Below are 24,387 nucleotides of genomic sequence, written 5' to 3'. Positions count from 1 at the left end.
CACTTCATTTAGGTACATTTGAAAATCCATTACAGAAGCTTCCTGCTGAAAAACTTTTAGTATCTTGATCTCAACATATATAATAATAAACTCTAAAAAAAGAATATATAGAAATGCTTATAGAAATTGTGATATCTTTACACACTGAGCAGGAGAACAGTTTTACAGAGAACACATACATTCATATGACACTGCTCTATCAAAGTCAGATTCACAAGCATGGAGTGCTAATGCCAAAGTGCCAAACACATTCAAACAACTGCTCGGCTCCTTGAAGTTTGCTTTGCGTCTAACTATGAAGTTGAGCAGGTCGGTGTCTCAGCTCAGCACAGTTCTGTCCATCACACAGGAGAAGGAAAACTTCCTTCAGTTACAACCTCCGCTGTTGAAAAGTGAAGCCGATGCAGAAGTGCAAAATCCAAAAATGAGTCGAGTGTCTGCTCAAGAAGTCACAGATGCTCCCATTAAAAAAAAAAAATCTGGACTTGTTGTCATGATCTCTGAAGAGTTTGAGTGTGACGTCCTTTTCAAACATTGTGCCGCAGTTATCACCAACTCTCTATCTGCACATTTTAGAGAATTCTAAGGTTTTTTGCCGGTTTGTAGAGAAACAGAAGCAAATAGGGGCCACTGGATCTGCAGCACATTTACTTAGTGTCACACACAGGTCCAGCAGGTGTAAAAGACAACCAGGCCCTCAGTACAGAATGACTGCAGTCATGAAAGATGGACAGAAAGAAGCTGAGCCGGTGCACACACCTTGCTCCCACAGCTGGCGGTCAGCAGCTGGTCGTTGGGACGGAGGAGTTTGCAGGCGTAGGCGATGTTGACGGCTGTCTCCTTCTTGTCCCCTGTGAGCACCCAGACTTTGATCCCCGCCCTCTGAAGAGCTTCGATGGTCTCTGGGACCTCCTCCTGCAGTCGATCCAGAATCCCTGTGGTACCTTTAAAAACACACACACACACACGCAGAGATAAAGAGACGCACATTCACGGGCGCTGTGATACAGCAGCGGTTCGTCTCTTTACCCAGCAGCGTGAGCTCGGTCTCCAGCCTCTGAGCCGACTCCAGCAGCAGCTCCTCTCTGTTCTCGATGCTGCTCTCTGCCAGCAGCTGTCTCTTCAGCCACGCCTCGTACTCCTCCTCCTCCAGAACCTGATGCACGGACACAAAGCACATCACACGTCACGGCCATCAAAGCGCACACTCATCATTCAGGTGAGAGGCTTTAAAAACGACATGTGCCGGTCACTATGACTGCGTCAAAGACGGCAACTCGCTCTCTGCAGGAACACACGAGAAGAGCCGAGACATCGCTCAAGATGTTCCTCCTCTGTCAAAATATCACAAGTGTACCCCCCCCCCCCCCCCATCAGCCCCCCAGTCAGAAAACATCACAGTGATGTGAAGGCTCAAACTGTTTCTTTAAGCGTTACATTAACGCCCACTGGACTTTACATTTATTTTCTCTCATGCACCTTTTGTACATTTTGTGTCTTTTTATTAAAGTCTATTGTATATATATATATATATATATATATATATATATATATATATATATATATATATATATATATATACCGGTAGTTAACTGTTTCTCATATATTTGATGTAAGTGCTTACAAGACAGATTATTGTATATGTAAATGTACTTGGCAATAAAAACGGATTCTGATGAATAAGACAGGCAGGAAAACAAAAAGTCTACATGGGTGAACTGAGCTCGACCTTCTTGGCGATGCAGAGCGTGCGCAGGCCGTCTCTGGCGTAGCCGTCTAAATGTTTCTGGGTTTGTTCTCTGATGTGACTGTAGACTTCCTGAACCTGCTCTGCACCTGAACACGACAACATAGACACGTCTGATTAGAACATACTTCAGTCGAGGCTGTACGTTTTGCTTCAGTAGGTTACCTTTAGGCTTCTCCGTCAGGTCCATGAGGACAGAGTCGGCCCCCTTTGTGTAAACCACCACCTGTCCTGTGAGCGGGTGGCGGATCACGACCGACATCCTCTTCCTGTTGGCGTCAAACGGCAGGATGTGGAGCAGCTGGACCGCCAGCGAGCCGACTCCCGGCAGATCCACCAGCAGGTTCTCTGCAGAGCGGCCCCTCAGGGTGCAGCGGTACGCCTGCGCCGCGTGGACCAGAGCCGCCTCGTCTGGACTCTCCGCCTCATACAGCAGCTCGTCATCCGAGTCCCTGCCTCGGCTCGGGTCCCTCCCATCGGGGCTGGTGTTGTCCTCCTCTGTGATGTCGTCCTGGCTCTTGTCCACCAGCGCAGCATCTTCTCCGTCGACTCTGGAGGGTAAATCCAGATCAGTCCTCAGGCCGGAGGTCTCCAGCTGGTTTTCGGGGGCTTTTTCTGGCCTCTCTGCGGCGCTCTCTGGGGACGTCGGGAGGGTGAAGGAGCCGTTCTTCCCGCGGGTGAAAATCCTGCTGGTGAAGGTGTGAGGGCTGCCTCTGATCTGTGGAGGGGAGAAGGTGGAGAAAGGAGAGAAGCTGAAGCGCTGGAACATCAGCTTGATTTCCTCCAGAGACTTCAGAGGGGTCCGTGCTTCAGGAACCTGCAGGGGGGGAGAGAGGGAATCAGTTTTCAGTTATTTATTTACTCCTACTTTAGTGAACAGCTTTTTGTGTTGGCATCGACACAAAGATCTAAACAAAGTCAGTCAAATGAAGACAGCTGGAGGTAAAGAAGGTCCGTTCTCACCACGTGTCGAGGCTGGCTGTGCGAGGACACCACCACGCTGTTACACATGGCCAGAGCCAGGAAGAAGTCTGTGATGTAGGTGAGCTCCAGGCTGGACGGAGTCCCAGAGGAGCCGTCACCCAGAGACAGTGCAGGGGAGCAGAGCCAGTTCAGCTTCCTCACCAGCTCAGGGTCCGGGACCACCTCCCTCGCCTGAACACAGACACAGCGGAGAAGAAGGAGGAGCATGAGCATCGTGGCTGAAGGGCCGCCGGGGGGTGTGTGTGTTTGCACATGTGTCGTTTCTGACCACGCGGCTGCAGAAGGCGCTGGTTCTGCGCTGGAAGTCCTGGGTCAGCTGGTCTTCCTCCTCGTCGGCCTCGTTGGTGAGCGTGTGCAGAGACACGGAGCTGCGGTTACAGCTCAGAGAGCGGCAGCTCAGGGATTTCCCGCTGCAGCCGGACTTCAGGGTCACTGAGCGACCAGCCGCCTCGCTCTTCTCTGCCTCGTACACCTCCAGCCTCCGAGCTGAGTCAGAAACACACGAGTCGAACATTTAGCTTCTTAATGACACTGACATTCAAACTCTAAATGAATCCTTCAGCTGCTAAGATGCTGTCTCCTCACCGTTCTCCTCGTGAGGGTATTCGACCCCGTAGATGCTGCAGCGGCGGAACACCATCTTGTTCTCCGTCAGAGTTCCTGTCTTGTCAGAGAACAGGTACTGGATCCGACCCAGGTCCTCGGTGATGTTCAGGGCCCGGCACTGGATCCTGGAGTCCAGCTGCTCGTTGTACAGAGCGAGGTCGTTGTGGATGAAGTAGATCTGACCCAGTTTAACAATCTCAATGGACACGTACAGAGAGATGGGGATGAGCACCTGCAGGAGACCACACACACACACACGTTAACACACACACACACACACAAACATGCACAGGATGATGAAGGCTATACATCTGTTTTTATAAAGCCAACAAAGGTTAACGCATCTTCACCATCCTCAGCTTTATACCGTAGATAATCCTCCCTGTTGTCACAGCACTAGAAAAGAACGACCCCCCTGCTCTCACTTCACTTTAAAAAACTCTCAGACAGATCGGCAGTAATATCCGCCCTGTGACATCAAACATTTCACTCCTGTACCCGTCCATTACTTACTCTACGATCCGTATCAAGTCCCTTTATCCAGTCAAGTCCACCCTGCTGTAAATTACTTCTTTTATTCCAAAATAAAACAGCTTTGTTTCCAAACAGGAAGTAAAGAACCCTTATGTTGAGACTAAGAGTAAAAGAATAAATATCACAGTGTTGAAATGTAAAATGTTAATAAAGTGATTCATCGCGATTAAATTAAATATTGAAGTTCAGTAAATCACCAATCTTACAAATAAAACGAATAAAATGATTTTAATATGAAATGTAGAAAAATACACCGGAAGTTGGGACTCTGTACAAGAAGAAAAAACCCCCCAAAAAAACAGATGTAAGAAGATTAATCTACAGTTACTTTGAAGATTGATCACCTGCAGCACAATGATCATAGTCCAGAAGACGTAGAACCCGGCCAGAGCCGGGGACGCCTGTCCATCGACCTGAAAGATGGGATCTTTGAGGTTCTGCAGCCACAGACCATGACCTGAAAAAAAACAAGTCACCAGAAGCACTTAGCATGACTCGGAGGAGCACGAGCGCGTGAGCTGGATTTGAACAAACACAAACTCTGGTGATTGCATTTCTCTGTGTTAAATGTTGGATACGTGTACAAATGTATGGGAAGCATCATGAAGTCAATGTGAAGGAAAAGGCCTCGATGTTTGGACTGTAATGAATTCACAGCCACCTTTCTGACTCAGTGTTTGTTGGATATTCTCTGTTTGTAATCTTCATGTCAAAGCTAATATGCCCCTGGAGCAGTCATAAAAACCCAGCGCTCCAGTGTTCTCTCTTTCTCTCTCTCTCTCTCTTAGTCTTTTTCCTCTCCTGACTCTTCCTCTTGTTCATGGTTGTGGTGTGCGGTGAGCGTCAGGGTTGGTCCTCACCCACAGCAGCAGTCAGACACATGACCACGAGCAGCAGCACGCACCACAGGATGTCTGTGTTCAGACGCTTCTCCAGCTGGCTGCGCTTGTAGCGCGGCCCGCTGTTGTTCATCATGGCTTTGGTCTCATGACCTGAGAGCCACAGCGGGAGGGGAACAGGTCACACACATGCTCGGTTACACAACACAAACCTTTATACTGCAAGAAGCGCTCAGCAGGTTTTAAAAACCATCTTCGTCTTTCACTTTTAAAGCACCAACAAATAAGCAGGAACTTTAAAACGTGTGAATGTTTGATGTTCTGGAGGTTTCACTCTTACCAGCGTAGACCACGATGCCCACCACCGTCTCGGTGTTGCGGATGGTGCAGCTCCTCAGCAGCAGGTTGCTGTTATGGAGGCCCACACGAACCCCACTGGGATGCTCCCTGTGGACCCACATGAACATCAGTCGCATCACTGGACCCGAGTTTTACTAACTGACATGGAGAAGATCAGCTGAAGTGTGATCAGGCTTTAGACACTGTGCTGCCACAAAACATGAGTGTAACGAGCAGGGACCTTTGAGAGTCAGCACTTATGATCTTCACCATATAAAGGCTTAGTTCCTGATATGTTCATTTCTTTACAAAACAATACAAACTTTGAAAATGGATGTCTTTTTACATTATCTCTTCATATTTGACCCAGTGCATGGTCTCTGAGGATTCAGTGATTTTTTTTTTCTGCTGTGTGTCAGGACTTCGTTTGAAACAGTTCATGAATAGATTATTCAATATCTTAATGTTCATTCCTTTACAAAAAAATCAAATCAAAACTTAAATGTTTTTAGGATGTAAACTTCCTGAGCGGACGTCTGCTGAAATCTACGTTGCCCCTCAGAGACGATCAAGATGTTTTCAATCCAATGAAATAAACTAAAACCAGTGAAACAAATCACAGCAACAACAAAAAAAAAAAAAAAAAAAAAAGAAGAAGAGGGAAAATATTGTGTTGATTTTGATGAAAAAAAAAACTCACATGTAACCTCTGAACCTGATGAGGTCATTGTTTGGATTCTCACACTCGATTCGACTTTTGAAGTTCTCAAGAGTCAAATCTGCTCCCTGGAAAAAAAAAACACGTGTCACGCTGACATATGGATTGCAGGTAACAGATGCCGTTTTATTTTTAGGGCAACACTTTGCAGAAAAGAATCCTCTCTGTTAGCTCTGCGAATCCTCCTCGTCACTCACCTGAAGAGGAAGGTCTGAAACCACCTGTCTCTGCTTCAGGTTGGTCTCCCCGTCCAGGTTGGAGGTCTCGATGTAACAAACCCCTCGAGGGTCGGAGGAGTACAGCAGCAGCATGTCAGCCGGGATGATTTCATTGGAGGACAGACGGACAAAGTCGCCCACCTGCACATCCTTCCAGCAGCGTTGAACGTACACCTTTTGCTTACTGTGAGGTGAGAGGAGAAGAGACAGAAGAATTAGAAACCTCTGAGAAACAATGGAGTCGTGAAACCAGAGTGCATGGAATCAAAAACAGCATATAATAGTAGTTTTCAGGGTGGTAAGGTTTGTTTAATAACCAAAGTTTGGGGGGATGATTGTTGAAGGCAGTGCGCCAGCCCGGCCGACCTTTTCAGAAAAGCCGTTGGTCCCAACATCGAAGCTGCTATTCATTAAAGAGGACTAATTCTTCCGAGTTACAGAAAAACTGCAACAGAGCAATAGCTAAAACATGATGCTGCTAATGCACAGATTTATTTGATGAGGTTGTGTTTCAATGGATCGAGCCGTCCACGGGGGTAACCACGGTGAATTACACCGAGGCGGTCCAAACCGACGCAATCGACTACCCCGAAACGTTCTCAACAGCTCACAGTCTTGGGCTGAAGATTGTGATCTTACTGTCCATTAATGCCATCACTGCATGATAGGGTGACCTGAACAGCACTTCTAATTGTAAATGTCTTCATCAGGATCGACTAAAAAGAGAAAACATGGAGAGTGCCTTTGATGAAATGCCAGTCTTTAGAGGATATCTCTTCTTATTTTATTAACAATACATTGTTAGAACTGCCTGACGACACAGCTCCATGTTTGACAGGGGGCAGTTTGTACAGTAAACACTCTATGCATCAAGCTGCTGCTTCGGCTTGTTGACGTTAGGCAGTACAAGCAGAAGTTTGTTGGCGATCACAACAAAGGCAGCGCACTGCTCTTCACAAGGTCGAAATGTTTAAATGACCTCGTCCTTTTGTGAAAGGCCAACAATTTGGAGAAGTAATTACACAATGAGAACAGCTAATAGATTATAGACTGTTAATATTTAGGGAAGAAGCCTGAGTGACGTCAGCAGTCAGTTCCTGCAGGGGGCGCTGGAGTCCCATTGATGGCGGTCTCCATGCTGTAAATGCTGCTTCGGCCTGACTTTGAGTCGACCTATCGACAGGCTGAGAGATGAGGCGGGTTTTAAGCCTCCTGACAAACTGTATTATTACACGCTGCCTGCCGGTCAATCATGTCAGCTACTGAGCTTTATGTGAATAACTCTAATCCTTTATAAACTCAAAATAGACGAGTCATCAAAAAATTCACCACCTTCTGTGTGTGCTGATCGAGACGTGAGCTAATCAGGCCTTTTTGTTGTTTTGTAGCAGGCTGTAAACGTTCATTTCTGCTTGTTTTGAATGGATGTGACTTTCTGTGCTTCTGCAGCATTTTGCACTTTTACAATTCCTTTTTTTTTTCTACACTGGAGGTTGCCACTTGGGCTACAATTAGGACTGTCCTGATACAACTTTTTCACTTCCAATACGATACTGATTTTGCAGCCTTGAGTATTGGCTGATACCGATATCAATCCGATATGATATCAGCACAAATCATTCACACTTTTATTACTTATTTTGAAGAGTGTACTGATAGAAAAGGCTCAAACAGAGAACAATAGTCAGCAACAGTAGAGAAAAACTGACCCATTTATTATTAACTGATTGGTTACATAAATTTTAACCTTCAACATAAAATCTATAGTATTCTACAATTAAATAAAATAAATACAAAATAAATGAGAAGACCCTGAAAAATAACCTCAATAAATGCAACAAAAACAAATTGTACTTTTAAAGTCTGTTAAATGGTCTGTTTATCAGAGAGCTTATGTTGGAGATTTTAGATGCGGATAAAATCTGATAGTCGTTTCCTGGCTGATATCAAACTAATATCAGATATGACACCCCTGGCTATAGCTATATGGAGCTAAATGAATGACAGTGATAGTATGTGTTAATGTCTATTATGTTGATTCTTGGTATAATAAAAAAAAAAAAACACTCCAGCCTGTCGTGGACACGAGAAAAAAACAAATGTCATAAAAGCTGCTGCAGGACTAATATGTTCCACTCATATACCATGACGGAGCTTCACCGCTCACCCAGTGACACACTCATGTTTTTATGGTTTAAGAGGCAGCCAGAACTAAATTAACATGACCTGATTGGAGAACACTAAGAAAACAGTAGCGTTACCTACTTTTACAGAGGAGGCGGCCTGAGAACGAGCTGAATGTTGTGACAATGAAAGCTGCGTGTTGTGTTTGCCTGCTAACAGTTTACATTCCTCTCTCCGGAGAGAAACCCGCCTGGAACGACAGCTATAAATGAGTGTGAACACAATCCCTCGTTAATCATTACACTCACTTCCAGCAGACCTGCACACCTTAACAGTGAGGAAGAAGTGAACTGAGAGAATTATGCACAGATGTAGAGTTTACACACATCATGTCATTCAGGATAGATGGTTTCAGTTCTGTTATCCACACTTCAAAATATGAAACTATAATTTCTCCGTCAAAGTCAAGAAAACTCCCAAGGAGCACAGATATCCTACTTTAAACATATGGACCCATCCGGAGGGTCAATGTTACACGTCACATTCACTGGAGCAGAGTTTTAAATGTATTTATATTTTCAATGAATGGTCCATGTGCCAACCAATAAGGAAGAGGTCTGAGATTTCAACAGCAACAACTTTAAATATTGTGGGATGGTATTTTTATTTCAAATTAATTCAAGCAGTGTGTGAAAACAAGTATGATTCGCTCCTGATCTCCAGGATAGAATGATGTGACAAGGCATTTTTATGAACCTAAGTGAATCTGAAGTTGGGATTTTTTCAGGACAATCAATTGTTCAAACAGCAGCACCGAGGGAATAATGAGAAAGGAGCAGACAGGTGATCATAAGTTCTCTCTGGTCACTTAAAGAGGGACCAAAAGGAACAGGGAGCAGATAAGAACTGACTGAAAACCACTTTTAACCAACCTGCTGTAAACATGGGCGTGAAGCCTGTTGATCAAACGATCTGACTTAAACCTGCGAAAGTCTTCCCAGATATCCTTGATGGCTGTTACCGACAACACCAGTATGATGGGAATCACAGCGATCTCTGGCTGGAAGGCCTCCACCACAGGGACGAAGTTCAGCGCCGCGAGGAAGATGAAGTAGATGTTTGCGATTCGGTGAAGCTGCTCAAACAGATTCTTGGGCAGGAAGGAGAGGACAGAGTACTTTGTCGTCCGGATTTTGTTGTTTTTATACGAACTCAGGACTTTTCTCAGCTCCTCGTCGTCTGTGGACGAAGGTACCACAGTCCTCCTCTTCTCCAGCTGGCTCATATAAGGACGAGCTGGACGCTCCAGGCTATACATGAGTCCGCTCCGCCGCTCCACTTGATAATGTTTACGTCCTGAAGCTGTAATTAACCTACACCTGTGAACCTAATTATTATTAAACATAATTGTAAATGTACTTCCACTCTCATGCTGTCATATTGTTCTTCTGACAGACTGACAGATTGTGAATCCTTTCTACCCTTTGTAAGAAGCAGGAAGGGAACGGCCATGGGAGCACGTTTATTTGCCCCTCCTCTTTAAGCGACTGACGGTGTAAAAAAACTCAAAGTTCAAATTCTACAACCACCTCAGAAGACTGATTTCATAATCAAATAAAGGAGGGAGGGAGAAGGAGCAGCTGCAGCAGCAGGTACTGTCCTGGCATGGATTTCCTGACAACCCTTTAAGACACACTTTCATCAAGGTCTTTAGTCCCTCTGGTGCATTTCTTTCCAGCACGTCTAAACTGAGCCGTAACAGTCATGCAAATTAAACTGCTAGTCGATTTAAATGTTTGCTTTGCATGTTACAAGGCAACAACTGCAGATGTTGTTCCCGTTATGTGGCTGTGTGAGGCATGGAGAGGAAACATGTCGAGGAGCAGAGGGAGGTTTAAAATGCTTTAAAGTGGAAATCTTAATACACATTGTCCATCTCGTTCTCCTTTCCTACAGGTCCTGTTGTCAGTTAGACGCTACGTCACTGAAAATCCCATCTCAAACATTGGCTTAGGGTTGGGTTGTAATTGATGTTTTTAGAAATCTGAGAATCTGAGCTTGTGATCCATTTCAAAGGAGGGACAGTATAGATCTTTACATTACTGTTGTTGCATGCTGGGAAGGTGTGACAGGGAGACTGAGCAGAGGGCTGATAGCTTAAACAAAAAGTTTCCAGTTCATCATGGACTTAACCTGTCAAAGGTCTCTCTGACAAGCTGTACTATCACTTCCTACTTTGGCTGCAACTGGCAATACCGGTAAGCTAGTTAGCTTCATATGCTAACAAATGCTGCTAAGTGCAGGCAACCAACTGTTTAAGGCCTTTCACTCATTGTGTTTTGGCTGTGTGTGTGTGTGTGTGTTTGTGGGGGGTGGGGGCGGGGGGGGGGGGGGGGGGGGGGATACAAAAGGAAAAGTGTAAGAAATCACTAAACTCTCTGTCCACCTGCTCTTCTGTAAACAGTTGGAGAGCTAGCTCTTTAATAAAGGGAGACGTCATTGTTTCAGAAACCAGATTCAATTATATCAAATACATGTTCTTAGTTTAGTTATAATGTTGTTGTTTCTGTTCTGACAAGCCAATGCTGTTTGTATTTTTTTTCCCCCATTCTTAAATGTGACCAGAGTTTCTACCATTCAAAACAGCTGCAGGAATGTCAGACACATTATCGCTAAACAACTTTGGTAGCATCAAAAGTTAACAGGAAGTAAAGCTGGGCAGCATTTTGTTCTGTATTCTATTAAGTCATAATAGTAGAACAAATAGCTCCCGGGTGGAACACAAAAAGGTGGTTTTTCATTCCTTTCAAAAGACAGCGTGAACAGGTTTTTGTCAGGAGCATGTAGCTGTAGCCTCAGTCGTTAGCATTTAAAAACATGTGCATTCGTCTTCAGCTTTCCAACTTGCTGGTACATACTTTCTAAAAACAATTTGACACAAATTACATTTTAAAGGAGACATTTGAAAACCATCCAAATGCATCCAGCCTGTTTACATTAGGCTCATGGAGTTTCACTGTTTGTCTAGATAATGTTAGCTCATAGATTGTACCACCAACAGTTGATAAATGGACTGGAGCTTGTAGCACACTTTTCTAGTCTTCTGACTCCTCCAAGCACTTTTTTACTGCAGGTCACACCTCCACATTCACACACTGATGGTAGAGGCTGCTGTTTAAAAGTGTCCATCAGTATTGATTAATCCAAATACACATAGATACGCTACCAACAAAGCAGTGGGAGCAGCTTGGGCCCAAGCAAGGAAATATCAGACAAGTGGCTGCAGGATCTGTGGCTCGAACCCCCGACCCACTGGTTGAGGGTCGACCCACTCTCCCACTAATCCACAGCAGGCCCAGTTGGCCAAATGTTGAGATCATGCTTTTTTTCTACTCATCTCAAAACAACAACCGCAGAGCAAAGTGACTATTGAAAAGTGCATAAATTGCATAGAACAAAAAGTTTTGCACACACAGCATCAGTAACCAAGTAGAGCTGACTCAGTACAGCTGTTAGAGGCTGACTCACCTGCAGAAGACTTGCGCTACATTGTTGTTGACCTTCCTGTCAAACAGGTAGCGTCTGTAGTCTTCTAGGGCGTCTTTGATGGCGATAACCGTGAGAACCACCAGCAGAGGAATCATGGTGATTTCCTTCTGGAAGGCTTCAACGACCGGCACCCAGTTAAGCAACGCCAGAAACAAGAAGTAGAGATTGGCAGCCCTAACAAGGAAAGAGCGGAGCGGACAAATTATTATTTAGACAACACAAATGTCAAACAGACGCTATGGAAGTGAATTTAAACACTTTGATGGTTTCACCAGGGATGGTAAGTATGTGTCCCTCGCTCGTCAGCATGGTAATAGTTGGCTGAAAGAATTGTTAATATTTTTACGCAGGCCCACAATGCTCCTTGTGTTGTGTTTAAGCTGTCATGTAGCCACCTCGCCACTAGCTGGTGCTGTTGCTCCATTAATAGACGAGCTCTCCCTGCTCTACTGCCCGGATGTAAACCAGCACTGTGGTGTTTTTCTGACCTGTGGAACTGCTGGAACAGGTTCATGGGGATGAACGTCAACAGGCTGTACTTCGTAGTTCTGATGGCGTTGCCCTTGTAGTTTTTGGACACGGCTTCGTACTCCTGTTGGCGAGGTCCATGGCGGGCAAACACCGTTCTCCGCTTCCCGCTGACTCTCTGTGGCGAGCTGTGGGTGTCCAGGAAGTTTTTGTTTGGCAGGCCATCGGGAGCAGAGTACCAGCCTCTGTCCGAGTCTCTCGCCATCAGCTGCCGACAGCGATGCTGCACCCAGTGGAACCGCTCCATCGATGCAGAGTGACCGCCCCCCACTTCCTGCTCCCGCTTTGCTCCACAGCGGACTTTCACAATGTCCTCATCCTGCAGAGAGAAGAAAAACTAAATGATTAGTGTCTGTAGTTATCAGTCAGTCGGTCCTCGAGTGTCTACATGCCGAGCAAACTCAATAAAAGAAACAATGCAGGGAGAAGGTTGATACTGAGATACTTTCTGAACTCATGTTTTAGCGTTCGAGGAATATTTTTAAAATAGCGCCTGTGGAGCTTGTCTGTATGCAACCAAATAAAATAAGTGGTAAAAAAATGGATTTGAGCAAACGTCCTGAGGCAAAAACTATTTTGAACTTTATTTTAAATCAAGATGGTTGAGACTTTGTCAGTTGGCTTCATCCTCCTTTCTGTACTTGATGTGCTAGCAAAGAAACTCCTCAGTGACAGATCTGCATTAATACCAAATACCATTAGCACCAACGGCATCAAAAGGCCTGCATCGACTGGATGAGTTTATTCTTAACATTCACCCGTCATGGCTGCAGTTAATGTTTCAACAACCTACGCTTCCACCGGAAAATGCTCCACTATGCATCAAAGTGTCTCTACTTCCTGTCTGTTATTTTAAGCCAACAGGCAGTGAAAGAGTTGGTTAAGCTTTCGCAACACATCAGCTTCCTGGAAACACATTTCAGAGGTTTCATCCTGAAATTAAAAGAATGAACGGAGGAAGCTGATCGGATGAGGACGTTGATCTGAGGGGAACTACAGAGGTTTATTCCTCATTAGATCTTCTCTTGGTAAAGCAGGTGAGCATGCACAGAGTGTGTCAGAGCTGATATCTGCCTCTCTCTCTCTCCACTCGATTTTGTTGAACCTGTTTCGGGCGAGACGACCCCAACCCCAGAATGCATGTTGTTGGATTTTTGCAGATTTACCAAATGCAGAAATGTTTCAACACATTGTGTCCAAATGTAATGAAGTTTTTCGGACTTTTATTTCAGGAAGGTTTTAAAGGGAAAGGGTTAAGAGCTGTCTGTTGGAGCCACAGACGTTACAAGGAACTAATGATCATTCTCAGTGATATTGATTTCATGCTCCGTCCTCCGTTTGTGTCCTACCTCTGCTTTTGTGCAGCTGTGCAACATAATCACCCTGCCATGCACTCTGGGAATTTATCACGACGACGAGGACAATGTGGGTTCAGTTTCAACAAAATCTCAACAAGGTCGTCCAATGTCATCGGACTGTGTCGTCCACTTAACCATCGCCGTCCTCATTCATGCACTTCCTGCTCCGAGCTCCACCTCAGCGCAGCGGCGAGGAAGTGTGGACGACGGGAACGTGAGGATTACGAAGGAGAACTCCGTCCTGCATTTTATCCCATCTGCTCTTTTGTAAAGCGTCTCAAAAGAAAACTTGTTGATTTGGAGCTTTACAAAGAATGATTGATTGACACCTTTTAAACTGGAAGATCAATATCCTGTTTGACACTTTTTTTTACTCACAATCACAAATCTTCTGAAAATGCTCCCCGACTCTCACGGTTAGCTGCATGCTCGATCAAAAAACAAAAGCTCGAATTTGATCCCTGACTTTATCTGAAATGTGTCCAGCATATGGTGCAATCATTTCAGGTCGTTCTGTTCAATGTGCAGAGAAGATTTGGGAAATCTGGTTAATCTTTCAATGTGAAAATATGAAAGTCAGAAGTAAAGGCTGGAGCTCTCTCTCGTTAGTTTTTGTTTTATTTCAGACTAATTAAACATCTGATCTAACCAACACATTTAAACGTGTTTCCTCTGTGGTGTAATCCCCCTTTAACTCAAAATGAAGAGTCCGCCCCCCCTCCCTCTGTACCGTCCTCACAGAGCTCTGTGACATGCCTAACCTGCTCACCATCATTCTCAGCACATTGGCGAGATAATGACCCACGTGATCGGAGACGTCGACGGAGCTTATAAGGCCGCCTTGTGAAAATATGTGACACAGAAAGATGTAAATCTGTAAATCTCTGCTCTATCTCCAGAAAAGATCACAAACCCGGTGCTGTTTGTACGCTTCACTGCTTCAGAGCCTTCTTCCCTCAAACAGTCAGGATCACATGTCCTGATCAGACCACAAGGGTAGAAGACTTCCTCTTTAAAAGGACTGTTTTGGTTTTTCTTTATTTCTACAGACAGTGGGTTAAGAAGGGACTTACAGATGCATACAGTTTTTTCAATTCTTCTGGTGTTGCCTTAACCAACAGCAGTGCAATGGGCTGCAATGGTGGAAATGTAGTTTTGAATGCAGCCGCAGCAAAGTAAAGCAGGTTTACAAAAGTGCTCGTTTTTTTATGCTGGCTTCCCCAGATGTTCATTTCAACTCGAACACTGAGAACACAAGTCATTCTTCCACACACTGGATTAGTGTCAGGTCAGGCTTTGTTCAATGAGTCTACCTGTGTTAATGTGTTGTGTAAGACCTGAGCTATCCCTTTAAATCACTGAAGTTATCCATCAGTACAAAAAGTCGGATCAAGCCGTGGTGGACGAGCACCTTCCAGGATTTCAGTGTGTTTTTGTGAATGGAGTCTGAAGAGAGAGAGAGATGTGTTTCTGCTGACAAAGTATCTTCCTCTTTCACATATAGGATTACTATTACCACACTCTGAGAATCCCCGAGATATTCAGGTTTACACAATGTTATTAAATGACATGCAACTTGGCCCAAAATGCACTCATGTACAAACATGACCTGTGGACGTGGAGAGTGGAGCGATGTCAGGGCGGGGCTTAAGAGAGTGTGTCAGGGCTGTTGAGGGTTTGGTGCACCAAGGGCACCAGGACAGTACTTGGGAAGTGACCCGACACCTCTGCAGCAACCAAGCCAGCTCCCAGACTTGGGGCATTCTGGGACTTCAAACGGCGAGTCCCCCCCCCCCCCCATTTCCCAACTTAAGTCCCTACAAACTGAGCTACTACTGTACATGTTTTTAAGATGAATGTTGCACAAGTGCTGGAACAATGAAGGCCAAAAATCCTATTTCAGGTTGTGTTTTTGAAAATCTAAATATCCCAGCTTTGAGTGACCTAATGAGGTGTAGACTGTGAGGAAGGGGTCTTTGAATCGTCCCTTCCCTTTAAAGCTAAGAAATCGATTAAAGCACTGCACTAGAGCTGAAACGATTCCTCGAAAAACTCGAATAATTCGATTACAAAAATTCATCGAGGAATTTTCGCTGCCTCGAAGCTTCGTTGAGTTTTTTTTTTTTGCGTCATCAAAACTTTGGTATGAGTATAAAACACGTTTAATGTAGCTGCAGCTACATGCTCCTCTCTCTTACACACAGCGCTAACACGCACACGGACACATGCACACGCGAGCGTGGCGCGCCCCTTTTAACTTTTAGTCAGCACACAGTTGATCCGTGATCCATACGACCCAGTCGGGAACACGTGATCCGGTCAAACTTTGATCCGGTCGGCTTTTCTCCGTTCACTCTCTCCGTGTTTGCAGCAAACATAACGATAGCAACGTCCTCTCACAGTCTCTGTCATAGACACGTCTATGGTCTCTGTAGTCTGTGAGCGTGCTGAATGCACGCGCTGCAGGAGCAGACAGAGATACACTTTTAACAATATACAGGCTGATTATATTAAATGTCTGATGTCTTCAAAGCTAAATCAAGACAGAACTTGTTTGTGGAATAATAATTTAGCAAATATACATTTAAAGTTTCTCAATTTCCTTATCTGACATAATGATTGATTCTGTGATTGATTCAACAGAACATAATGCTTTCTCAATTAAATGTACTGTAACAGATGTGTATGCTACACAAAACAGTATTTGTTATTTCAGCCATTAAAACGTGTTTGGCCTGTATTTTTCATCTACCTGCCGCCTTGACCAGTGAATCAGAAAGTGAATTTGGGACCCTGTCAGTAATATGGTGAGCATCATCAGCAGCTGTAGAGCAGAGGTGGTTGGCTGTAACAAGCAGGCGTTTCCATGGTAACTGCAAAGAAGCAGGTTTGTAGGGACGACCCAAGACGAGTTAAACCTTAATTAAGCAAAAGTATGATTTATTCGATTACTCAATTAATCGACGGGATATTCGATAGAATACTCGATTACTAAAATATTCGATAGCTGCAGCTCTACACTGCACATTGTTTGTGGACTATGAAAAAAAAAAAAAGATTTGTTCCCTTGAGATCGATCATCTTGACGTCCAGTCTGTTATCAGAAAAACAACAGACGTGAGCCGAAGGGTTCGATATCTCATGAAAGCGTAAAAGGGGAACGTTTCTGCGTGTGAGCTGAGCTGAATGTGTCAAAGCACCAACAAACGTGTAAACCACATTGTGTAACGAGAAGCAGCACATCTGAAAGTGTTACCACTGCTTTCAACTGTAACAAGCTTTTTATCTGGATCATTCTCTACTACTTCATATTGCACCAGCTAGAAATCTGAAAGCCCCAGAAGAACCCCTGCAGGTCCCCAGGTTTTAATGTGAGACCTGCTGACTTAATGATGTCCCCATCTTGTTAAGTACACATCTGTTATACCTTCAACATGTGTCCTGTTTGACCAGAGTACATGAAATCGTTTCTCTTCTGAAGACTTAAACAGAACTTCATCTTCAACAAAGTTGTGCTTTTGAACCGTGGCCTAAAAATAAATCCGCTTCCTGTCCTCGCTCTCGTCTGCGCTCAAGTCAGAGTGGATTTATTCGGTCTCAGAGATGCCGGTGGCTTCTGCACTGACGCAGTGACAAAGAATACACATTCTGTGTATGGATGTTACTTGTACATTTTTCCAGCTGCGTCTGCACCGATATAATTCAGCTATTTTCGTTGACAATGTCAAAATGTTGTTATTGATTTTTAAAGCTTTCTTAATTAAAAAAATGGAAGAAGGGTGGACGCTGAAATGCGTCGAAGAAACAGTTTTTCTTAAGACATGTTCTACCTTTGGGACATGCCCATTAGGACATTTAAACCTTTCTTCTATAGACCAGTGCCTCTGCATTTTCCTTGTATATCGTGATTTATCTGACTGCTTGTCTTCACTGATTTAATAAAGTCATGAGCATCGTGATGCATCATTAATAGAATCAGGATTATTGTAAGCGAATCAACTCGTGAGCCCGGTGACGATGCACAGCCCTTCTTTCCATTAAACATCACTTTTTAAAGTTCCCCTTAAAAACATTTTTATACATCGTCTTGCTTGCAGAACATCAATATGTTGTGACATATATTGCACCATATTGTGACTAGATTACAGTCAGGCCAATTAAACAGTAAACAGATGGAGACAGGTTGTCTGGTTGAACACTATTGACCTGCCCTATGGGAGCACACCCAGTCAGGATCCGACCCTGGCTCTCCAGGTAAGGCAGGTGTATGTTCAGGTGAGGTATCTATAAATGCTGATTTATGAAACACCTTATCAGCTCAGATTAATGTCAAGCAATAATCTCCTCTTCAGCTCTGCAGTATGTACAGGACAATAAATACTGCACTGTATATGTGCACCACACCTACTGTAGACTACACACCCTGCTTATCTATGATCTTTTTCTGTGTTTTACTTTAAACCACTTTGCTGTCAATACTCGAAGCAGACAACATACATGTTCTGCATTTATCCTACTTTTTTAAACTATTTTCTCATAATCAAACGTCGATCTGCACAACTTCTCCTTCCACGTTTGTCTGCTCATATAATAAGGTGAGGCCTGGTGTACATTGTTCTTCGTCCCTGCACACCTTGTACCTGTACTGTTCTGTATGAACACGCAGACTGCATTAAAACAGGGTCCAGGTAGAGACAGGCGACACTTACCTGCCTTCCTCTCTCTCTCTCTCTTCTTCGAAGTCACATCACTGTTTGTCAGAAGAGCTGACAAACAAGCGGCTTCTTGCAGCACGAAGCAGGATGTGAAGCACGAGCTGCTGCTGCTGCAGCTGGGATCGTTTCACTTTCCTCTGGAGCGTCGGGCAGCAGAACTCCGTCAACAAATGACTGAATTATAGACTTGAATCATCATAAGCAACAAAGCGCTGGAGTTAGAAACTCGTGGCTTCACTGCAGGGATGAGTTAGTCTATATGTTTCCATCCGGCATCCACATGAACCACCTCAAACTATTTGTAAGAGAGTATTTTACTCATTTAAATGCAACAGTCGCTTTCCAGCCGATATTGAAGGTCAGACTAAATTGGTAGATCTTGAAACGGAGTTCCTTTTTTCTCCACTTATGTCAATGAAATAAATGATATGACGTCTTCAATGCGAAACAAAAGTCTTACGTGAATATATCGAGCAGTTACCTAACGGATATTATCTCCGTTCAGCCACGTAAAACGGTCCGAGGTGAGTCATTTTAAAAGATGAAGAGCATTTTTTCCCAGGTCATGTGAACGCAGCTTACTGCACCACGTGACTGACGTCAGCTGATCGTCAGGCGGAAGCAGAAGAAAACATGGTGGATTCGTTGAGCAGGTTACCTGCTGCAGATTGTCTGACAGTAAGTACACAACGTTACGTTTTTAAACAGTACGAGTCATTTAGGTTTGTTTTTTTTAAATGTGGAGACAGTTTGTCGAATTTGAAGATGATTATTAAAGATGTAAAGTTCCCGTATGGACATTGCAGCCTTTCATTCAGAAGTTTACCGCTTCATTAAATCTTTTTTTTTTACAGTCCTATTTTTTTTGTCATGGTTTTACTGACCTTGTGGGTGGAAAAAAATCTAATCTTTTTTTTTCGAAATTTGTTTTAAAATCCAGCCAGGGCTACAGGTGTTCTGGTTTAAATAGTGACAGTGTTAACTGGTGACTTAGTCCTAACTCTTTCCTCTTTTATATATTTAAAAAAAAAAATACTTATCAAGTGTCTTGATGAACAATTAGAAAAGATCCATTGTAAGGACAAGCTGTCTAAAAAAGTCTGTCGTGTATCCAGGCTAGTCAATATGGACCAAACAATTATTAGAGATAATTGCAATTATCTATTATTATTATTAGTATTATTATTGTGCACAGCCAATGTGCACAATGTGAACGTGTATTTTATTATGAGGCTTTGTTCAGAGAGGGAGAGACTTAGTTTTAACACAACAAACTATATTGATATGAGCAATATTGTCTTACACTCTATGTTATGTCCAACCCTAGTTGTAACCATGACAACCACAGACACCAGTTAACATGGTCACTCTTTAAACCAGAACACCTGTACTGATACAGATACAGGTGTTGTGTCGAGACAAGCGTGCACATTTAACATAAAACACACAAATTCTATGCTGCCGTAATCTGTTCCTCATCTTCACACACTTTCAAGTCAAACACTGTTTGCAATGTGTTTTTTTTGTTTGTTTTTTAAATGTGATCCGAATAGCTAATATTTAACATCACACACTGTACGGGTGGTGATTTTTATCCTTTTGATGATATTAAGGCTACGATTGGCTGATCTGACTGACGGACAGGTGTGTTTTAGCTGTTTGTCCAGAGGCTTAAGGCCTGCCTTAGCTCCATCTCTTTGCCTGTTATTTGTTTGACCAAAAGTTAGCTGAGACAGGATTTCCAATATGGCAACCACCATCGTTTGGCTTCAAATGTCCGCTTCAGAAACCAAAGGGTGACGTCCATGTTTTATACATTAGTGTCCTAAATTGCAAGAATGAGACTTAAAATGGATCATATTTATTTACCTCTACTTAATTCTGAATTCCTCAAACATCGTCCTCTGTGTAGCTGTGTCACAGGGTGGTGGATGGACTCTGCGGTCGGGATCCTCCATGCCGGAAAGACTACAGCGCCACCTGGAGCCTGGAGGAGTGGTTGGACCTCCTGGACTCCCTCACAGCCTTCTTTCGCGTGGCTGTGGGGAACAACAGCTCGGATGAAGAGGCGAGACATCGTGCATCTCTACAACATCCTCATACGTCACGCTTCAGTCTGGGCCAGGGTTGTCATGACAACAAAAGGATAGACATTTTGAAAACATCTGTCTACATCTGGAGTCACTTTGCAGTATTAGATCTGGCTGTACGGTGGCTGTGAAGGTCAGCGTCAGTGAGCGTCCGTTAATCATCTGGCTCTCTGTGTACAGGTGATGGGCGGGCTGTCAGCTATGAGCAGCAGCAGCCACGCAGACGTCGTTCTCAGTGTGCTCAGAGCCCGACGAGAGGAGATCCGGCGTGCGCTGCTGGACAGAACCAACTCCATCTCCTCTGCGACGCTGAAGGACTTTGACTGGCAGCTTAAGGTGACTTGACGTTTGACTTTTCACTCTTTGCTCCAAAGTGTTTCAAAGGTCGAAGATCAATTTATTCCAAAGTTGATATTTATGGAAGATTAAAAAACACAGATGACTGATTAATTAATTAATTCAGTTAAACGACTTTTTTTGGAACAGTTTGATGGAATCAAATTAAAAATGACCTTTTAATTTTCCAACAACAAAACAACCTTTTTTAATTTCAACATTTTACTTTTTGTCTTTGCGCTATTTTTTTTAAAAACGGTTTAAGCTTTATGCAAATTCTCTCAATTTTTTTCTCTCAGCATTTTCCACCACGTGCAAACAGCTTTAAAAACAGTGCCTCCATATATCCTATGAATGCTCAAATTAGACTCTTCTAGTCCTTATATGTGAACTTTTGTTAAATTCTTGCAGGACACAGAAGTCATTCGCCCCAATCACCGTTTCAATCACACACACACTAATCACAGCTCATCATCACATTGCGGTCGGTCCATTTAATCTCGACCTGCTACTGCTGGCAAAGAGCTGCCTCCGCCACCCCGGCTGCCTCAAGCCTTTGGTTCCCCCTTGTGGTGAGGTTTAGCACTGCGCCCACTGGAAACCTGTGGCCGAGCTGTTCAGCTGACCTAGGGAGCGTCCTCTGAGCCGAGCCGTCCACGCCACACAAAACTGTATCTGCATTTAGCAATAAAACTGTGAAAATGTGTGCATAGACGTCAGTGTGACTGCATCCTGAGGAAGACATCTCACACTGAAGTCCGGCCCTCCTGGTCTCAGAGTGAGTTAGTGCTGACTGTGTCGGACTCGAGTCGTCGTGTCACCTCCACCTGTCTTCATTTCCCTCCACAGTTAGCTCTGTCCAGCGATAAGATCTCATCTCTGCACACTCCTCTGCTCAGCCTCAGTCTGGATGTGAGAGAGAACAGAGGCCTGCGCTCCGTCACCATGGAGATGAACAGAGACGAGCTGAACACTCTCATCAGTTCACTGGAGGCTGCTAATAAGGTGAGGCTGCGGTTGACGTTGACGTGGGAGTAATGCAACATTTCTCCCATTTCAATGTTTAACTCAAACTATGATGATCCGACGACATTCACCCGTCCAAAAAAGAATCCAAACATGAACTAAAACACAGACAACACGTTGGGTTATTGTACTTTATGACTGCACACTTCATGTTTGAACACAGCCTTGGTCCTTTTGTGATGACCACCAGCTAAGTTGCATCACATCCTTTGTGTTTATTTACTCAGCACACGTCAGCTGAATGAAACTCACACTGTTTGTACACGTGTAACGTTACAATTAGCCAAAGCTTATCAGTAATCTTAACTTCACATCAAAATCCAAGAAAAAATCCTGAATATTTGACACTTCTTATTGTGCCACATAGTCAGCTATGTTACTGAAAATTCACATCAGTGTCCAAGAAAACATTTCTACAAACATCTGAATAGAGGGAAGAGCTGCATTTACTGTCGTCGGAGTTCACAGTTAGTCAACCTGCCCTCGAGCTACTGAAAACCCGTCGATAGCTCCCGAGCTACGTGTTGGAGACCTCTGCATTAAATCATGAAGTATAACATTTATCGCACTGGATGAAACAGGATGTAAAGGGATACTACAGTTTAAATGAAATCATGTGTAACCATGAATAACTTCATTTAAATAGCACTTTTAAAATGTGACTTTGTGCTTTGATAACACAGCAAAGAAAGAAACTCAGCAGCTTTAAATGTGTATTAATGTGAAGGAGAAATGTCAAATAAAAGAGTGAAAGTGGTAAAAGCAACGAAAAGCATTCAAAGGGGGGCCGACGGGTCAGTGTCTCTCTCGCTCTCTGATTTCTGACTCTCTCCACTGTCCTGTCTCTCCATTTAAAAACAGAAAAAGCCCAAAAATAAACTTTTAAAAAAGAGAAAAGCATTCACAGGAAATGACAGGAAAAAAGGCAGAAATAAGGTACATTTAAAAAAAAATAGATATGTTAAGAGAAAATAAATGTAATGCTATAAAATCAACAAATGGAATAATACAATTAAATGGAATTAAAGATTAAAAAAATACATTATATAAAGCATTTTTTCTTTTAGATGAGTTTAAATATTTAAATACATAGATTACAGTAAATGAATGAGTTAATGAGACTGTCATAACATGCTGAGCTTATTCATGAAATAATCGATGAGGTGGGAGGTGAAGCTCAGAGCTCTACCATCTTTATTTTCATCAGTGGCGGTGCGCAGACACTAGGTGGCGTCATTGTTCAAATGTGAGGTCAGACCTAATGAAGACGTGAGACAGAACGAGGGATCCTGTTCGCTTCAAGTCAAACATCCTGACTGTCAGGACGCATTTCAGTCATTTCATGCCGTCTGTGTTCCTGCTTTTAAAAAAACCCAAACAATGGAAACAGACAAACATCTGAACTCTGAATCCGAGGAACATTCTTCTTCTGCTCTATTAGAAACTTGTACAGTTATTTTAACTGAAATCATTAGTTGGACATGTTTGACCAACAGATGTAGAACTGAGATCCACAGACGAGGAAGGAAGTCTGACGTTTACTTCTTTTAATTTCACATTGTTCTAGTTTTACCCTCTGTTGTTGAGAGACATGTTTCTCACACACACGTGCACAAACAGCGTCTGTGGACATGCGTTCAGTGGAGAGATGTCAGAGAGGAGCTGCTACAAGGGAAGCGTGCTACAGGGGTTCTGTGCCTTGCTCAGGGGCTCTTCCAGCTCCCTCCAGACTGAGCTACTGCCGCCCTCCAATTAAAATATTCACAGACAGACGAGCGTGTCGTTGAGTTTGAACTTTATTTTGATTTACTGACTAAAAGAAAACTTTGTCATGTCCCTTTAAACCTGAAACAAGTCTTTTTTTTGCCACTTGGGGGCAGAACTTCAGGATGTATGTAGGACTGTTATTTAAGTGGTGACCTGTAGACTTTGAGGCGTCCCGTGCAGGTGTTTCACGTTTAAGTTCAACATGTTCAGGACGACGGATGACTCATAGTTAATTGTGACAGATTTACATGGATGCTGTTTGCAGATGTGTTGGTGCACGTGCACTGTCCTCATTCAAAACATGCTAAACATAACTGAGTCATCTTACAGAGTAACTTTATTTATCTCATTATTATTGTGCAAACATTCAGAAACAGGAGATCATCATGCCGGGCACTTTCAGTTCTGGGTTTAAAAAAAAAAAATGTGTTGGGGGAAAAATGTCTTGAATTCTTGGATTACAATAAAAAAATGAATCTTTAAAAATGTATGATAAATCATATATTTGAAATGTAATCTGAGTGCTTCAGTTCAAGATGACCTTATGCCAGACTTTAAAGTACCTGTAAAATAACTAGGATTGAATTAATCAAATGAGTTCCACTGTTTTCCATTCACTTGACCAATCAGAGGAGATGCTAATATTGGCATGTTGATGTGTTTCAGGCGGTGCTGCAGCTGAAATGATGGACAGATTGTGGACCACTGATCCCATTCAAAGGCCTCGTTCACAGGAAGTTAAAGACACGCTCTCCTGAGATTCACATGGCAGATATAAAATGTTTGTTTGCAGGAGTGTTGATGAGTCTCTGTCCTTGAACCTGAGCCGCTGAACACTTCTCGTCTTTGTGACGTGTTTGTATCATGAAATGTCAAAAATAAATAAATAAATGTGTCTTTGCTTTTAAA

At 43.5% G+C, this 24,387-nt stretch overlaps 2 protein-coding genes across 5 annotated transcripts in view; one reads left to right on the top strand and one right to left on the bottom strand.

The window, feature by feature from the left end:
- The window catches only part of atp10d (ATPase phospholipid transporting 10D), a gene marked incomplete at its 3' end in the record, with an annotated part of 25,882 nt that extends 5,665 nt beyond the window's left edge, over positions 1 to 20,217 (bottom strand). Inside the window, exons 1-15 of one of the 4 annotated variants that reach the window (XM_079370500.1) lie at positions 20,129 to 20,217; positions 12,147 to 12,505; positions 11,638 to 11,832; positions 5,965 to 6,169; positions 5,750 to 5,835; positions 5,051 to 5,157; positions 4,732 to 4,863; positions 4,216 to 4,328; positions 3,317 to 3,569; positions 3,000 to 3,217; positions 2,711 to 2,902; positions 1,913 to 2,564; positions 1,730 to 1,836; positions 1,030 to 1,156; positions 760 to 944 (exon numbers count right to left, since the gene is read on the bottom strand). In XM_079370500.1, coding sequence (XP_079226626.1) covers positions 760 to 944; positions 1,030 to 1,156; positions 1,730 to 1,836; positions 1,913 to 2,564; positions 2,711 to 2,902; positions 3,000 to 3,217; positions 3,317 to 3,569; positions 4,216 to 4,328; positions 4,732 to 4,863; positions 5,051 to 5,157; positions 5,750 to 5,835; positions 5,965 to 6,169; positions 11,638 to 11,832; positions 12,147 to 12,433 — 2,859 coding nt within the window. In that variant the 5' untranslated portion in view covers positions 12,434 to 12,505; positions 20,129 to 20,217. Of the gene's footprint in view, positions 1 to 759; positions 945 to 1,029; positions 1,157 to 1,729; positions 1,837 to 1,912; positions 2,565 to 2,710; positions 2,903 to 2,999; positions 3,218 to 3,316; positions 3,570 to 4,215; positions 4,329 to 4,731; positions 4,864 to 5,050; positions 5,158 to 5,749; positions 5,836 to 5,964; positions 6,170 to 11,637; positions 11,833 to 12,146; positions 12,506 to 18,253; positions 18,809 to 20,128 lie in introns of those variants that run through there. The other 3 variants (XM_079370502.1, XM_079370499.1, XM_079370501.1) reach the window with 3 other exon arrangements.
- Positions 18,817 to 24,387, top strand: commd8 (COMM domain containing 8). Its single transcript, XM_079370528.1, has 5 exons — positions 18,817 to 18,937; positions 20,172 to 20,327; positions 20,530 to 20,685; positions 21,535 to 21,690; positions 24,145 to 24,387. The coding sequence occupies exons 1-5, from the start codon at positions 18,893 to 18,895 to the stop codon at positions 24,163 to 24,165; spliced, it is 534 nt and encodes a 177-aa protein (XP_079226654.1). The 5' UTR covers positions 18,817 to 18,892; the 3' UTR covers positions 24,166 to 24,387.

Source organism: Symphodus melops (assembly GCF_947650265.1).
Source record: "Symphodus melops genome assembly, chromosome: 19".
Classification (NCBI taxonomy): domain Eukaryota; kingdom Metazoa; phylum Chordata; class Actinopteri; order Labriformes; family Labridae; genus Symphodus; species Symphodus melops.
The sequence above is the reverse complement of the archived record's forward strand: the minus strand, read 5'-3'. Positions and strand labels throughout refer to the sequence as shown.

Coding starts and splice junctions, on each gene's coding strand:
- commd8 (XM_079370528.1), top strand. CDS start 18,893: ATGGTGGATTCGTTGAGCAGGTTACCTGCTGCAGATTGTCTGACA. Junction 18,938..20,171: donor CTGCTGCAGATTGTCTGACA/GTAAGTACACAA, acceptor TCCTCTGTGTAG/CTGTGTCACAGGGTGGTGGA. Junction 21,691..24,144: donor CACTGGAGGCTGCTAATAAG/GTGAGGCTGCGG, acceptor GATGTGTTTCAG/GCGGTGCTGCAGCTGAAATG.